This window comes from Nycticebus coucang, chromosome 13 (genome assembly GCF_027406575.1).
Source record: "Nycticebus coucang isolate mNycCou1 chromosome 13, mNycCou1.pri, whole genome shotgun sequence".
Taxonomy (NCBI): Eukaryota; Metazoa; Chordata; class Mammalia; order Primates; family Lorisidae; genus Nycticebus; species Nycticebus coucang.
The window spans coordinates 102,395,434-102,410,513 of record NC_069792.1 but is presented as its reverse complement, the minus strand read 5'-3'; the positions used below and the strand labels follow the sequence as shown (position 1 = coordinate 102,410,513).

At 46.6% G+C, this 15,080-nt stretch overlaps 1 protein-coding gene across 1 annotated transcript; it reads left to right on the top strand.

The window, feature by feature from the left end:
• Positions 1-3,379: 3,379 nt before the first annotated feature.
• On the top strand, positions 3,380-5,173 carry LOC128563179 (cyclin-dependent kinase 2-associated protein 1-like). Its single transcript, XM_053558358.1, has one exon. It carries the CDS (start codon positions 3,870-3,872, stop codon positions 4,185-4,187), a length of 318 nt encoding a protein of 105 aa, XP_053414333.1. The 5' UTR covers positions 3,380-3,869; the 3' UTR covers positions 4,188-5,173.
• Positions 5,174-15,080: the final 9,907 nt, after the last annotated feature.

Here is a 15,080-nt window from a genome sequence, read left to right as displayed (position 1 = left end):
TTGCAGATATGGAGAGGACCTTGCAGAGGTGTCTTTGGGCTTCTCTGAGAAATCCTTTGTTCTTCTAGACTTCACTTTTTCTGGGTATCCTCTCTCAAAAGGATGGCCTTGCTAAAATAACAAAAATATTAGTAACAGAAAAATCATCTAATTCTCAGCAAGGGCTAAGGTTGATCGTATTTGGCCTCTCTCTCTCTCTTTGTTTGCTGACCAGGCACTCCTATGGGGCTCTGTTTTATTTTTCAGAAACAGTCTCATTTTGTTGCCCTGGGTAGAGTGCTTAGGCATCACAGCTCACAGCAACCTCCAGCTCTTGGGCTTAAGTGATTTTCTTGCCTCAGCCCCCACAGTAGCTGGAACTACAGGTGCCCACCACAATGCCCTGCTATTTTTTTGTTGCAGTTTGGCTGGGGTTGGGTTTGAACCCACCAACCTCGGTATATGGGGCCTATACCCTACTCATTGAGCGACAGGCACCGCCCGGGGCTCTGTTTTCATAACATCTGAAAAGAGTATGTCATCCTTGGTAGAGTGCCGTGGAGTAACAGCTCACTGCAACCTCAAACTCGGGTTTAAACCTCTTGCCTCAGCCTCCCAAGAAGCTGGGACTACAGGCACCCACCACAATGCCTGGCTATTTTTTTGTTGTTATAGTTGTCATTGTTGTTTTTAGCAGGCCTGAGCCATGTTCGAACCCACCAGCCCTGGTGTATGTGGCTGGTGCCCTAACCACTTAGCAACAGGCGCTGAGCTGCCATTTTTTATTTTTTATTTTTATGTTTTCTATTTGTTTCTGATGAATAGTCTTGGGGGGGTTCTTTTCCTTTTGAAGAAGAGGAGTTTCTTAGGCCTGTTGTGTTTACTTTGCCCAGGGTCCTTTTTAAGAAATAGAAGAGGCTTGGGGTCTGTGGCTCAAGCGGTTAAGGCGCCAGCCACATACACCTGAGTTGGTGGGTTTGAATCCAGCCCAGGCTGCCAAACAACAATGACGGCTGCAACCAAAAAATGGCTGGGCATTGTGGCAGGTGCCTGTAGTCCCAGCTACTTGAGAGGCTGAGGCAAGAGAATCGCTAAAGCCCAAGAGTTTGAGGTTGCTGTGAGCTGTGACACTATGGCATTTTACCCAGGGTGCCATAGTGAGAGTCAAAAAACCCAAAAAAACAGAAATGGAAAATAAAATTATATATTCTAGGCTCGGTATCCATAGCTCAGTGAGTAGGCTGCCGGCCATATACACTCAGGCTGGCGGGTTCCAGCCTGGCCTGGGCCTGATAAACAACAATGACAAGTACAACCAAAAAATAGCCGGGTGTTGTGGCGGGCGCCTATAGTCCCAGCTACTTGGGAGGCTGAGGCAAGAGAATCGCTTAAGCACAAGAGTTGGAGGTTACTACTGAGGGTGACATAGTGAGACTCTGTCTCAAAAAAAAAATTGGGCGGCACCTGTGGCTCAAAGGAGTAGGTCGCTGGCCCCATATACTGGAGATGGCAGGTTCAAACCTGGTCCCGGCCAAAAAAAAAAAATTATATATTCCAAATTAGGTGAATAGAGTGAGAAAAGAAATCCCAACATATAACAAAACTTTAACAAAAAACTTTTTTAAAGTTAACAACTACCACAAACATCATAATGTACAGAAAACCAACATAATGTTAATTAACTGGCTGACATATAATTAACTCTAACATGTTTACCCTACATTTTTTGGATGCATATATATATTTTTTTGAGATAGAGTCTCACTACGTCACCCCTGGTAGAGTGCTGTGGTGTCACAGCTCATAGTAACCTCAAACTCTTGGGCTCAAGCGATTCTCTTGCCTCAGCCTCCCAAGTAGCTGGGACTACAGGCGCCCTCCACAACACTGGGCTATTTTTTTTTTTTTTTTGTAGTTGTCATTGTTGCCTGGCAGGCCCAGGCCAGGTTCCAACCTGTCAGCCCTTGTGCATATGGCTGGTGCCGAGGCACCAGCACTGAGCCTGGATGCATATTCTGATGGCCTTTCTAGATTACAACCCTTTATGATGTCATCTTCTATAGCTAGAGAGAAAATAATTCAATCTTTCCTCTAACATGTTTTATCAAAATTTACTTTTATTGGTTGAGTGCAATGGCTCACACCTATAATCCTAGCACTTGGGGAGGCCAAGGCGGGTGGATTGCTTGAACTCAGGAGTTGGAGACCGGCCTGAGCAAGAGCGAGACTCCATCTGTAATAAAAATAGGAAAAACTATCTGGGCATCATGGCAAGCTCCTGTAGTCCCAGCTACTTGGGAGGCTGAGGGAAAAGGATCACTTGAGCCAAAGAGTTTGAGGTTGCTGTGAGCTATGATGCCATGACACTCTATCCAGGGTGACAAGGGGAGACTCTCTTGTCAAAACAAAATTACTTTTATTATGTAGAGTTTAGATAAGTTGCTTTCAGGTAACCACTCTCTTGGGTAATACTGTGTACATTTTTGGGATTGTTGTTAGATTTTAGGAAACCTTTATCAAACTTCTTTCACACACAAGCTATAAAATTTTAGGGTCTTTGGGGTTTTCTTTTGTTTAATCTTACTCATTGAGCTCGCAAGTCTTGGTAGCCATTTTTGTTAGCTTGTGCTGCCATGATGTGAGGCAGAGAAGGTAAGTATGTTTCCGGAAGCTGTTTCTACCCCAGAAGCACTTGCAGTAGCATAAAATATCAAAATGTGACTGTTCCCACTCAACCCAAACTAAATGTACCCTTGACTTTACCTACCCAGAGCTGGATCCCGCAATCTCCTCTCCAGCTCTCCATAGTAGGGCAGGGAGTGACTGAGGGCAGGTTGCAGTGGGAAGAGATAGTCTTAACTGTGGTTAAAATATTTTAACTTTGCAAACTTTACTGAATATATGAATACTATTGCTAGGGTGAGAGGGTGGACTGGATCCTCATGGCTTCATGGCAAACCTGTCCCTTGAGCCCCGACTCCTTAGGGTGACAAAGATGCAGCCCAGGAGTGTCCCACCCAGAAGAGGATGACATCCAGCTGCAGTGGAGGTGGGCCTTCAACAGACTGCACCACCTTTCCATTGGGCTGACAGGGAATTTGGGAAGACCAGCGAGTCCCAGGTCATGAGCTCATTGCCATACATCCTAGGCCCCAGGGACGGGTCCTTGGTGGGCAGTGTTAGCCAGTGGAAGCTAAGGAATTCAGGAAGGCTGGGATGCAGGTGCCAGCAGAGAGACTATAGGCAGGAAGGGCACAGTTGTGTCTGGAGTAGATCCTGGTTCTGGGAAGAACAAATCACCGCCCCCTCCAAGGGGAGGAGGTCTGAGGTTGTTGGTCTCTACTATTACAGGCTGGGCATTAAGCAATGGCAGTGGGCCACACAAAGCCACCATCTCGGCCACCATGGTCACTCTGTCCATAGGCCTTTGTGTAAGCAAAGGTTTGCCTGCAAAGTCCAGAATCTGAGCCCCTTCAAGGCAATCACTCCTGTCCTGAAATCATTGTCATAGGGACACCCGTGTTCACTGCACTACTGTGCACAGTACCAAAGATGTGGAGTCAGCCCACGGGTCCATCACCAGATGACTGGATGAAGAAAACGTAGTCTATGCACACAGTGGGGTACTAGTCAGCCTTGAAAAAGAATGAAATCCCATCATTTGCAGCAACATGGATGGAACTGGAGGTCATTATGGAAAATGAAGTAAGCCAGGCACAGGAGAACAAATATCACATGGCCTAACTCGTGTGTGGGAGCCAGAAGAGAGGATCTCATGGATTAGAGAGTAGAAGATTGTGACTATAGCTGGGAAGGGTGGGAGGTTGGTTAATAGGCACAGATACACAGGTAGTTAGAATAAGTTCTGAAAACCGAACTTGACCGTGCACATGCCTGCCGCCGCCCTCAACGGCGCTGGGAGCGTCCACTCACCTTCTACCAGTATGGCAACATCCTCACAGTATCGACAGCTGCTGAGTGACTATGGGCCACCATCCCTAGGCTACACCCAGGGAACTAGGAATAGCCAGGTGCCTCAAAGCAAGTACACAGAGCTGCTGGCCATCATTGAAGAGCTGGGGAAAGAGATCAGACCCACCTATGCAGGGAGCAAGAGTGTAATGGAACGGCTGAAGCATGGAATCATTCATGTTAGAGGATTGGTTCGAGAGTGCTTGGCTGAAACGGAACGGAATACCAGATCCTAGCCGCTTTTTTGGTTTTGACAGTTTTCCATCTTTTTACAAGATGAGAAGTTGCAGTTCATCTCTCCTGTTCAAATGAAACTTTTGTTTTCAAAATGGTCATTTGTTTTTTCCTCCCATGGTTCACTTAACTTGGAACCAACAGTCTCAAAGATTGAGAAAATATTTTGCGGTTAATTAGGATTTACATATTAAGTAGTTAGGAACCACTTTGGATTTTTTTTTTTTTTTTAAGCATTGATTTAAAAGATGCACGTGAAGTTATCTTACAGCGAACTAGTTTGCCTCCAAGTCACCCTGGTCTCCTTTTACTCTTTTGAATATATTTCTGTTTACCCACGTTGTTCTTTGTTCCTTTTCATAAACTGATGCAGCTCTAGGGATTGTTTTAATGCACACTGACAGCACGCTCTCCTTAGTAGCTGGTCCCTGTTTCCCATACAGTGTAGATTCTGCTTAATGTAACTTCCTTTTTGCTTAAGCATTTGCATGACTATTAGTGCTTTGAAGTCAGTTTTAAAAATGCACAAGTTATAAATACAGAAGAAAGAGCAACCCTACCAAACCTAACAAGGACCCCCGAAAATTTTCATACTAAGACTGTAAGTAGATTTCAGTTCTGCAGTTACTGTAAGTTGATAAAAAACATCTGGAAGAAAATGACTAAAACTGTTTGCATCTTTGTATGTATTTATTACTTGATGTAATAAAGCTTATTTTCATTAACAAAAAAAAATAAGTTCTAATGTCGATAGCAGAATAGGGTGACTGTAGTTAGCATACAAATGTGTTGTATATTTAAAAATAGCTAGGGGAACCAACTTGAAATGTTCCCAACACATAAAAAATGATAAACGTGGCTCTGTGCCTGTGGCTCAAGCAGCTAAGGTGCCAGCCACATACACCTGAGCTGGCAGGTTCGAATCCAGCCCGGGCCCGCCAAACAACCATGATGGCTGCAACCAAAAAATAGCTGGGCGTTGTGGCAGGCACCTGTGGAGGTGGAGGCAGGAGAATCGCTTGAACCCAGGAGTTGGAGGTTGCTGTGAGCTATGATGCCACAGCACTCTACCCAGAGCGACAGCTTGAGGCTCTGTCTCAAAAAAAAAAAAAAAAAATGATAAATGCTCAAGAAGGTCACCTGAATACCCTGACCTGATCATTATACATTCTGCCCATGTAACAAAATATCATATGTACCCATATGTGTATAAATTATCAATAAATAATTTTTTAAAATTATTATTATTTTTTTTTGTAGAGACAGAGTCTCACTTTACCACCCTCGGTAGAGTGCCATGACGTCACAGGAATCACAGCAACCTCCAGCTCTTGGGTTTTCACGATTCTCCTGCCTCAGCCTCCCGAGCAGCTGGGACTACAGGTGCCCGCCACAACACCTGGCTGTTTTTTGGTTGCAGTTCAGCCGGGGCTGGGTTTGAACCCGCCACCCTTGGTATATGGGGCCGGTGCTCTACTCACTGAGCCACAGGTGCCATCCTCAATAAAGAATTTTTAAAAAAATTTACATTATCCTGTTTCTTCGTATGTCTTATTATTTTTCGTTGAAAATGGACTTTTTGGCTGGGCACAGTGGCTCACACACTTTGGGAGGCTGAGGAAAGAAGATCATTTGAGTCGAGGAGTTATAGTGAGCAGTGATGATGCCACTGTATTTTAGCCTGGGTGACAGAGTGAGACCCTGTCTCAAGCAAACAACAGAACCCCTGACATTTTGGATAGTTGGTTATGGCAGCTCTGGGTTATGACCCGTTGACCCTCTTGGCCTTCTTGCTGTTGCTGTTTTCAAAATATCTCATTCAGCAGCCTGGGCCATTCCGTGAGTCTGTTCCCCTACAGCAACGGTTCTCAATCTGTGGGTTGCGACCCACAGGAACTGTGTTAAAGGGTTGCAGCATTAGGAAGGTTGAGAACCACTGCCCTACAGTGTGTACTGTCTGACCACTGCCCAGTTTCCATCTAGTTCTTATTTTTAAAAACTATGGCTTCCTAGAAGTAGCACCTGGGTCAGCATAGTTTAGTGTTCAGCCACCAATTGGTCAAGGGTTGTGCTTAACCACCCCCCCAAGCCTGTAGGCTCCCTCAATCCCTCCCCACTTTCTTTCTGTGTCCTGTTCAAAAACCACTGAGTGCCTGTCTGCTCTGTGACCCCAGCCAGCTGCAGGTTTTCCCAGCAAGTTCAAACCCAAACTGGGGGCTTGAACGTGCCCAGACACTATATATAAAGGCATCTGGGTTTGCCAGAAGAAACTGGCCCCAGCCTTGAGCCAAATTCCTTAAACCCTCATATAAACTCCACACCCTTACACCCTGGCTATGGACATACCTGGGCAGAACATCCTATTCTCTCACTGTGCATTGTAAGGATACGGCAGCCTGGGTATGTTTTGCACAGAGCTGCCTGAGTTTGGTGCTTCTTTCTTTGGAGTCTCAAACAGTCCCACCTCTTGGCCGGGCGTGGTGGCTCACCCCTGTAATCCTAGCACTCTGGGAGACTGAGGGGGGTGGATTGCCTGAGCTCAGGAGTTCGAGACCAGCCTGAGCAAGAGCAGACTCCATCTCTCAAAATAGCCAGGCGCTGTGGTGGGTGCCTGTAGTCCCAGCTACTTGGGAGACTGAGGCAAGAGAATCGCTTAAGCCCAGGAGTTGGAGGTTGCTGTGAGTTGTGATGCCACAGCACTTTACTAAGGGCAACAAAGTGAGACTCTGCCTCAAAAAAAACCCCAAACAGTCCCACCTCTGAAAGTTTGTAGGAACACTTCTGTTGCTGTTTTGGGGGCACCTTCAGCTGTAAATCCCGGGATAAAGTAGCCCCATCCTTTGCTGGTGATGGGCATATGGTTGGCATGTGTTTGTGCCCACCCGCAGTCAGCCAATGTGATGGGCTGAATAATGACTTCCAACAGCACTTAGAGCCGAATACTAAAGCCCATGAATGTACCTTAATTGGCAAAAAGGAGTCATGTGATTAAGTCAAAGGGTCTTGGGATGGGGATATCATTCAGGTGATCCCTGGAGGTAGTCCCAAGCACCCTTGTGAAGCTGAGGAAGGTGTTTTGTTTTTTTTTTAGAGACAGAGTCTCACTTTATTACCCTCTGTAGAATTCCATGGCTAGAGTTCCATGGCATTACAGCTCACAGCAACCTCCAACTCCTGGCCTTAGGCGATTCTCTTGCCTTAGCCACCTGAGTAGCTGGGAATACAGGCCCCCACCACAACACCCAGCTATTTTTTTGTTGCAGTTTGGCTAGTCTGGGTTCTAACCTGCCACCCTCGGTCTATGGGTCTGGCGCCCTACCCACTGAGCCACAGGCGCCGCCCCTGAGGAAGGTTTTTGAGTGATGCAGCTGACAGCCAGAAATATGGCTGCCAGAAACTGGAAGAGGTAGGAAAGGGTCTTCTGGAAACTCCAACAGTAGCCATTCCTACTAAATACAAAAACAACAAAAAAAAATCCCTTTGATTTTAGCCCCATAAGGTTCAGCTTAGATGTCTGTTCTCCAGAACTATTAGAGAGTAAGTTCCTGAGTTCTGAGACCCCAAGTTGGTGGTAGCTTGTCAAGAGGGCAATAGAAAGCCGGGCCACCCAACGCCTGGTGGCCAAGTGGGTGCAGCCTGGTGCTTGGTGAAAACTCTGGACTCCCAGCAATGGCTGTGGTGCTAATAGGGTCCTTTGTATTTGCCTTCATCCCTGTTTTCTCTGTTAGACTTCTGGCTGGCCTGCGGGTTCATCGTTGATTTTTACAGAGCTGTCAGCTTTTCCATAGAGACTAGCCCTGGAGATTTCCATTGGCCCCACAAGGCCTCGGCCTGGCTTTCTCCACCTAGACTTCCAAGCACAGTCTGTGCATTCAGCAGTGCCATGCAGCTGCCTGCCTCCCACCCTGGGTGGTGTCTGGGGACCTCAGGTGAGCCTGGGACTGGTTGTCCAGAGCAATGCCCCTGCCTGCTGGGATTGGAGCCTTCATAACAGGGAGTCGGGACTGGGGCAGCTGGTCAGGCTCGAGCACCACAGATTCCTGCTGTTCTGGCCAAGACTTAGTAAGACCTTCCCAAGTAAGTGCTTCTCCCTTTCCTGTCTGCCCTTGGGAAAGTTACTCTGCTATCTTGGGTGTCTTGCCCCTCTAGAATTCTTAAGGGGAAGCCTGGGGCACACGCGCCATTACTGCCCAAGGTTCTTTCGCATGCGCCCATCCAGATTCCAAGGAAAGACAGCTGCAATCACCCCTGAGGCCAGGGCAGCCTGGGTGTCTGAGGGTGGCAGTACTGCTCATAGCCACCTATGCCCAGATGAGGCCACTGCCCAGTCTGCTCTGGCAAGGTGGGAGGGGCTGCTTCTCCCAGCAAGGAGGGTGCAAGGAGGCTTGGGGTACAAGATTCCATTGTCTCCACCCGAAGTTCCCACCCCAGGTCTCCAGGCCCTTCCTCTGCAGCCCCATGGCCTTTACAGTGAGGTCTGGAGTGTCCTTCAGGGAGGGAGGTGCGCTGGGTGCTCTGCTGCTGTGAACAAGTTTCCACAAGCATAGTGGCTTAGTGGCTTAAAATCATTATCCTTTTATTAACCCACCTCTATAGATCAGAGGTCTGGGCACAGGGTGGCTGCCCTGAGGGAACTGGTTTTGTCTAATGTTACTTCCTTTCGACCCAGAGAACTTTTCTTTAGTATCTTCTATAAGATGGGTCTGCTTGCAACAAAAACTATTCATCTTGGACTGATGTTATTTCACCTTCATTTCCGAAAGACAGTTTATTGGAGGTGGGCTCCTGGCTTGGCACTTCTTTTGACTTCCAGTGGACCCTCCTACTCTCTGCTGCCTCCACTGTTTCTGCTGAGAAGTCAGGTGTTCTCTTATTGTGTTCCTTTACATGTGATGAATCATTTTTTTCTCTTGTTACTTTCAAAGGCTGCTCTTTATCTTTGCCTTTCCAAGTTTTGACTTTGATGGGTCAGCCCCCTGGAGGCCATCCGCATTCCTTGCCACCCCCCTTGCATAGACGTTCTCTCAGCTTCTAATCTCTTCCAGGGGAAGAGGCTGGTCCTTTGACGGGTTTACCTGATTCAGGTTTCTTTTCTTCTTGTTTTTTTTCTGTTTGTTATCTACCTGATTCAGGTTTAGCCCAACCCATCTCCCTTTATTCCTCAGCGGTGCCAAATAACAATAACATAATCTAATCATGGGGAAATCTGGCCTATTCACATAACCCTGAGGATTATACGGGATGTTTTCGACAGGAAATCCTGGGGCCTTCTTAGAAGTCTGCCTGTCACAGTTCACCTCTGCTTCCAGAGCACATCTGACCAAGAAGGTGACTGACTGCGCCTCTTCTTCTTTTGGGGAACAAACTGTCAGAAAGCCTCTACTCCATAATCCTTAGACTTGGGAATATTTTCTAAATATAGGCATTATTAAAATTGTCATGAACTACATCGAGATTCGGTGTAGTTGCCACCTACTCTGGCACTGGTCTCAGGGTGCCAGCCCCCTGGTAACACAGGTTAGGGCTCTCTCCAGGGGGGCACAGCGGCCCACTAAAGCCTGGAAAGAGAACATGACACTCCAAGGAGAGTCTACAAATTAAATGGAAACCACACCCATCAACAAGCAAAAAGAAAGTATGCAAAATAATCACAGTGTAAAAAAGGCTACAAAATCCAAGTGACTGCAGAGAAGTATCCCATTAAAGATAAATTGGATAAAAGAAGAAAGTTTTTTTCCAGTGGTCCCCAATCTTTTTGACATCAGAGAGATTGGCTTCATGGAAGATAATTTCTTCACATGGGGGTTGGGATAAATGGGACAGGAGGCAGAGCTCAGACGGGGTGGTGATGTTCTGTGGCCCGGTTCCCAACAAGTCACAGACCAGTACTTGTCAGTTGGTCATTAGAGAGCCAGAGGTCAGAGGTTAGGCGAGCCCCACTACGACTAGTCAGAACAGCTGGGCACTGATGCTGAAGCCTCGGAATGTGGCCATGGCTTGGGGGCAGGGACAGCCACCGACGTCATAATGGCGGGGTCTGCTGTCCATGGCCAGCCCGCCAGCCGCTGGCCATGTCCCTCCTTAGCAGCTATGAGGGCCTGCGGCAGGAGATCCAGCGGCTGGCACAGGAGAACGAAGAGCTGCGGCGGCTGGTGCAGCTCATCCAGGAGAACCAAGAGCTGAAGTCAGTGCTCAGGAATCGGGGCAGCAGCCTGGGCCTCTACTGCTCCGGGTCCTTGTCTGAGGTGGCTGCTAGTCCCCGGCCGGCCAGGAGAAGAACAATCAAATTCAAGGATGCTGAAAGAGGTGAGCAGTGGCAGGGTCTGGGAGCTCTTCTCAGCGGCCCACACAGCTACATTTGTTTAGCCTGTGCCAATCAGTGGGGGTGGGGGAAGGCAGAAGCACTGCCCCCTGGAGCGGTGATGCCTGGGGCTGACTAATGCTGTCCAGGGTCACTGAGCAGAGCAGAGGGCAGGGGGCAACATGGTGCTCTCTCAGGAAGCACAACAGGGAAAAGATGACATCTACTAGAGCTGGAGCCAAGTGAGGGAGCCATGCCGCTGCAGTGAAGCTTTGCAGGCCAAGGGAAGTCTGTGCAAAAGCCCTGAGGTGGTGGCAAGTTGGGTGTGCCTGAGGCACAGTGATGAGGCCAGTGCTGCTGCAGCAAAGGGCAGAAGGGGGCCAGGAGTGCCTCACAGTCAGAAGGAGCCTGAGGAAAGACTGTCCCCTGGCCCTCTGCTGTCTGGGCTCCCTGGACTGGTGGGGGGGAGGCAGCTCATCCTGGACAGAAGAGACAGAAGCTTGGCCAGGGTGGAGGTGGGAAAAATATTGGGCTCTGGATATATGCAGTATTTTGTCTTTTTTTTTTTTTTTTTTTGAGACAGAGTCTAACTATGTCACCCTGGGTAGAGTGCTGTGACATCACAGCTCACAGCAACCTCAAATTCCTGGGCTTAAGCGATTCTCTTGCCTCAGCCTCCCAAGTAGCTGGGACAACAGGCACCCACCACAATGCCCGGCTATTTTTTGGTTGTAGTTGTCATTGTTGTTTGGCAGGCCTGGGCTGAATTGGAACCCACCAGCTCTGGTGTATGTGGCTGGCGCCCTAGCTGCTGAGCTACAGGCGCTGAGCCCATTTTGTCTTTTTTTTTTTTAAATCACATCTTGATATAAAGAGATACATATATTTTGAAAGTGAAAGAAACAGAACTTGAGTTAGATTGGCATTGAGTGTGAGAGGGACTCCAGGGCAGCTCAGAGGGTTTGGCCAGAGCAGTGGAGGGGGACTTGCCCTGGAAGGGGCCTGAAGGGAATGAGTGCATTGCTTGGGCAAGTGTCTGGCCATGCAGGGAGAAACAGGAGGTGGGTGGGTCCTGCAGGCCTGCTCCCTGCTGAGAGATAGACATTATCCCAGGGAGTATGTACTGAACAGCTAGGATGCTGTTATTGAGGGACAGAGATGAAAGCAAGGAGCTGGCAGGGGTGGTGTTACTGGACAAAGAGGGTCCGGCCACCTGTCATTGTCAGCCAATATGTAGAGATGGGGATAGGTCCACCAAACTTTGTCAGAAGGGCAGGATTCTGGAGAAAAGTGAGAGTAGCCTCTCCAAGACTTTTCTATTTTTCCATTTCTAAAATTACAGATTCTTTTTTTTTTTTTGAGACAGAGTTTCACTTTGTTGTCCTCAGTAGAGTGCTGGGGCATCATAGCTCATAGCAACCTCAAACTTTAAGGGCTCAAGCGATTCTCTTGCCTCAGCCTCCCAAGTAGCTGGGAGCCTCCCCCTGAGCCTGACCTAAAATTACAGTTTTATACATGAAAGTTTAAAGTAAAGACCACATTAACTCTCAATTTAAATAATGATCAGTATAACTCAGTGACCTATTATAATATTTTAATTTAAAAGTTAATCTCTTGGTGGGCAATGTGGCTCATTTCTAAAATCCTAGCCCTCTGGGAGGCTGAGGTGGGTAGATCACCTGAGCTCATGAGTTCGAAACCAGCCTGAGCAGGAGCAAGACCCCCATCTCTAAAGATAACCAGGCATTATGGTGGGTACCTATAGTCCCAGCTACTTGGGAGGTTGAGGCAAGAGAATTGCTTAAGCCCAGGAGTTTGAGGTTGCTGTGAGCTACAACACCATGGGACTCTACTCAGGACAACAGTTACGTGGTCCACTAGTCTGGCTTGAGTTGGCTGTTTTTTTCTCTGGGGGATGAGGCTAGATGTGGGAATGATGTAATCTAGACAACTTGGGCAGGACATCTCAGAGGCCAGTCAATTTTCCCTTGAGTTGGTTGTCAGGTCTTTCTCTCCAAATCTTGAGATTTGGTTATTGGCTGGAACATAGTGTAGATTAGGAGGAGGCCAGGCATAAATAAGTTCCTTGGTCTGAGTAGGTCTGTTATAGAATGTAGAACCTGGAAAACATTTCAAAAAGTACTCCAGGGTAAAGAAGTAAACAGAGGCCTAATACGGCTTCTCTAAGCTGATACGGACAAAGTCAGGGCTGTGAAGCCGTTTAGCAGTCACCGAGGCTAGTGAGTTGAGTGATCTTTGTTGAGCCTTAAGGCTTTTGTAGTTTTTTTCATCAGTCTTAGAGACAAAATTTTAATTATGTTCCTTGACACATAGTCTATAGTTTGGGACAAGCATTTTAAATATTTTTAATTTTAGTTTTTTTCCCATAAAACTTGATATGTTATCTGAGGGCTAAGAAGTAAAAAGAAAAAACAAATTGGAGTAAACATGACCACTGTATATAATTGTATATTTTTTGGCTTTTCGTCCTGTGAACAGATCAGTTTGGTTAAATAGCTATGTGTAATGTTATGAGCTGGCATTGTAGACAAAGTTGGCATCTAATATAGGTGGGCTATAGTTTTCTTTTTTACTTTTGAGCCATGTTTTGCTCCTATTTTCCCATTTTATTAAAGACAAATCACAGCAGGTTCAATTTATCTGCCAAAATAAACTGTACTCTCAATATATTGCATCTGATTATTTGCCTAAAGTGCAAAAAGAATAATTATTAGCCATCTAGGCTTTTTTTCTTTTAAAAGTGGGTTTACTAGAAATTTTTATAAGAATAACTTTTTTTTTTTTGCAGTTTTTTTGGCCGGGGCTAGGTTTGAACCCACCACCTCTGGCATATGGGGCCAGCACCCTATCTCTTTGAGCCACAGGTGCCACCCTATAAGAATAACCTTTTTGTAAGGTTAGACTTGAAAGCCTTTTGAAAGTCAAGGTTTTATCTGTGTCATTAGATACCTGTATGTATTGGTATCTAATTTCTCTTTTTTTGAGGTCCCAAAGTAACTTGGAGTTCTTGGATCTGTCAGAAAGTGACATGTTTTACTTACCACAGATCAAGAAATGTTATTGATCAGGTATCTGGCCAGTTTTTTTTTTTTTTTTTTTGTAGAGACAGAGTCTCACTGTACCGCCCTCGGGTAGAGTGCCGTGGCATCACACGGCTCACAGCAACCTCTAACTCTTGGGCTTACGCGATTCTCTTGCCTCAGCCTCCCGAGCAGCTGGGACTACAGGCACCCGCCACAATGCCCGGCTATTTTTTGGTTGCAGTTTGGCCGGGGCTGGGTTTGAACCCGCCACCCTCGGTATATGGGGCCGATGCCCTGCTCACTGAGCCACAGGCGCCGCCCCTGGCCAGTTTTTTTAATGGGCTTTATTTTGACTTTATAAAGTCAACCTTAATTTCTTTTTTTTTTTTTTTTTTTTTGTAGAGACAGAGTCTCACTGTACCGCCCTCGGGTAGAGTGCCGTGGCATCACACGGCTCACAGCAACCTCTAACTCTTGGGCTTACGCGATTCTCTTGCCTCAGCCTCCCAAGCAGCTGGGACTACAGGCGCCCGCCACAGTGCCCGGCTATTTTTTGTTGCAGTTTGGCCAGGACTGGGTTTGAACCCGCCACCCTTGGCATATGGGGCCAGCGCCCTACTCACTGAGCTTCAGGCGTCGCCCAACCTTAATTTCTTAATGCAGTCTGGACACCTCTGAAAATATGTCATTTTAGTCAAAGCCTTGGAAAAATTACCAGTGTCCTTTATTGTGTTTTATAGAAGAAAACAGGTTCTTATTGAACTTATGCAAATAACTATATTATCAGGAATTAAGAATACTTACAAATGGTTTTCAAATTCTGGAGAAATCAAGGAGAGAGAAAAATAAATGTTTTTATATATATAAGGCTGAGGCAAGAGAATCACCTAAGAGTTGGAGGTTGCTATGAGTTGTGATGCCACAGAACTCTACTGAGTGCGACATAGTGAGACTCTGTCTCAAAATAAATAAATAAATAAATTAGTAAAATTATTACTGTAATATATACTAAGACATATTAATATTTCATTATATTGGAACATATGTACATATATAAATATAATTCACAGAAAATTAACCACCATTTAATATTTGACAATATTTCTCAGCTGGGTGCCCATAGTTCAGTGGTTGGGGCACCAGCCACAAGCTCTGGGGCTGGTGGGTGTTAAACCGGCCTCGGCCTGCTAAACAAACAAACAAACAAAATTCTTATATAGTTTTAACACATTAAGTAAGTTTAATACGTCTTTCTTAGACTTTCAGTTGTCTTAATATTTTAAAAAGACCAAACTTAGAGTTTTTTTTTTTTTTTTGTAGAGACACAGTCTCACTTTATGGCCCTTGGTAGAGTGCCGTGGCCTCACACAGCTCGCAGCAACCTCCAACTCCTGGGCTTAAGCGATTCTCTTGCCTCAGCCTCCTGAATAGCTGGGACTACAGGTGCCTGCCACAACGCCCGGCTATTTTTTTGGTTGCAGTTTGGCTGGGGCCGGGTTTGAACCCAACCACCCTCGGTATACGGGGCGGCGCCTTACCGACTGAGCCAC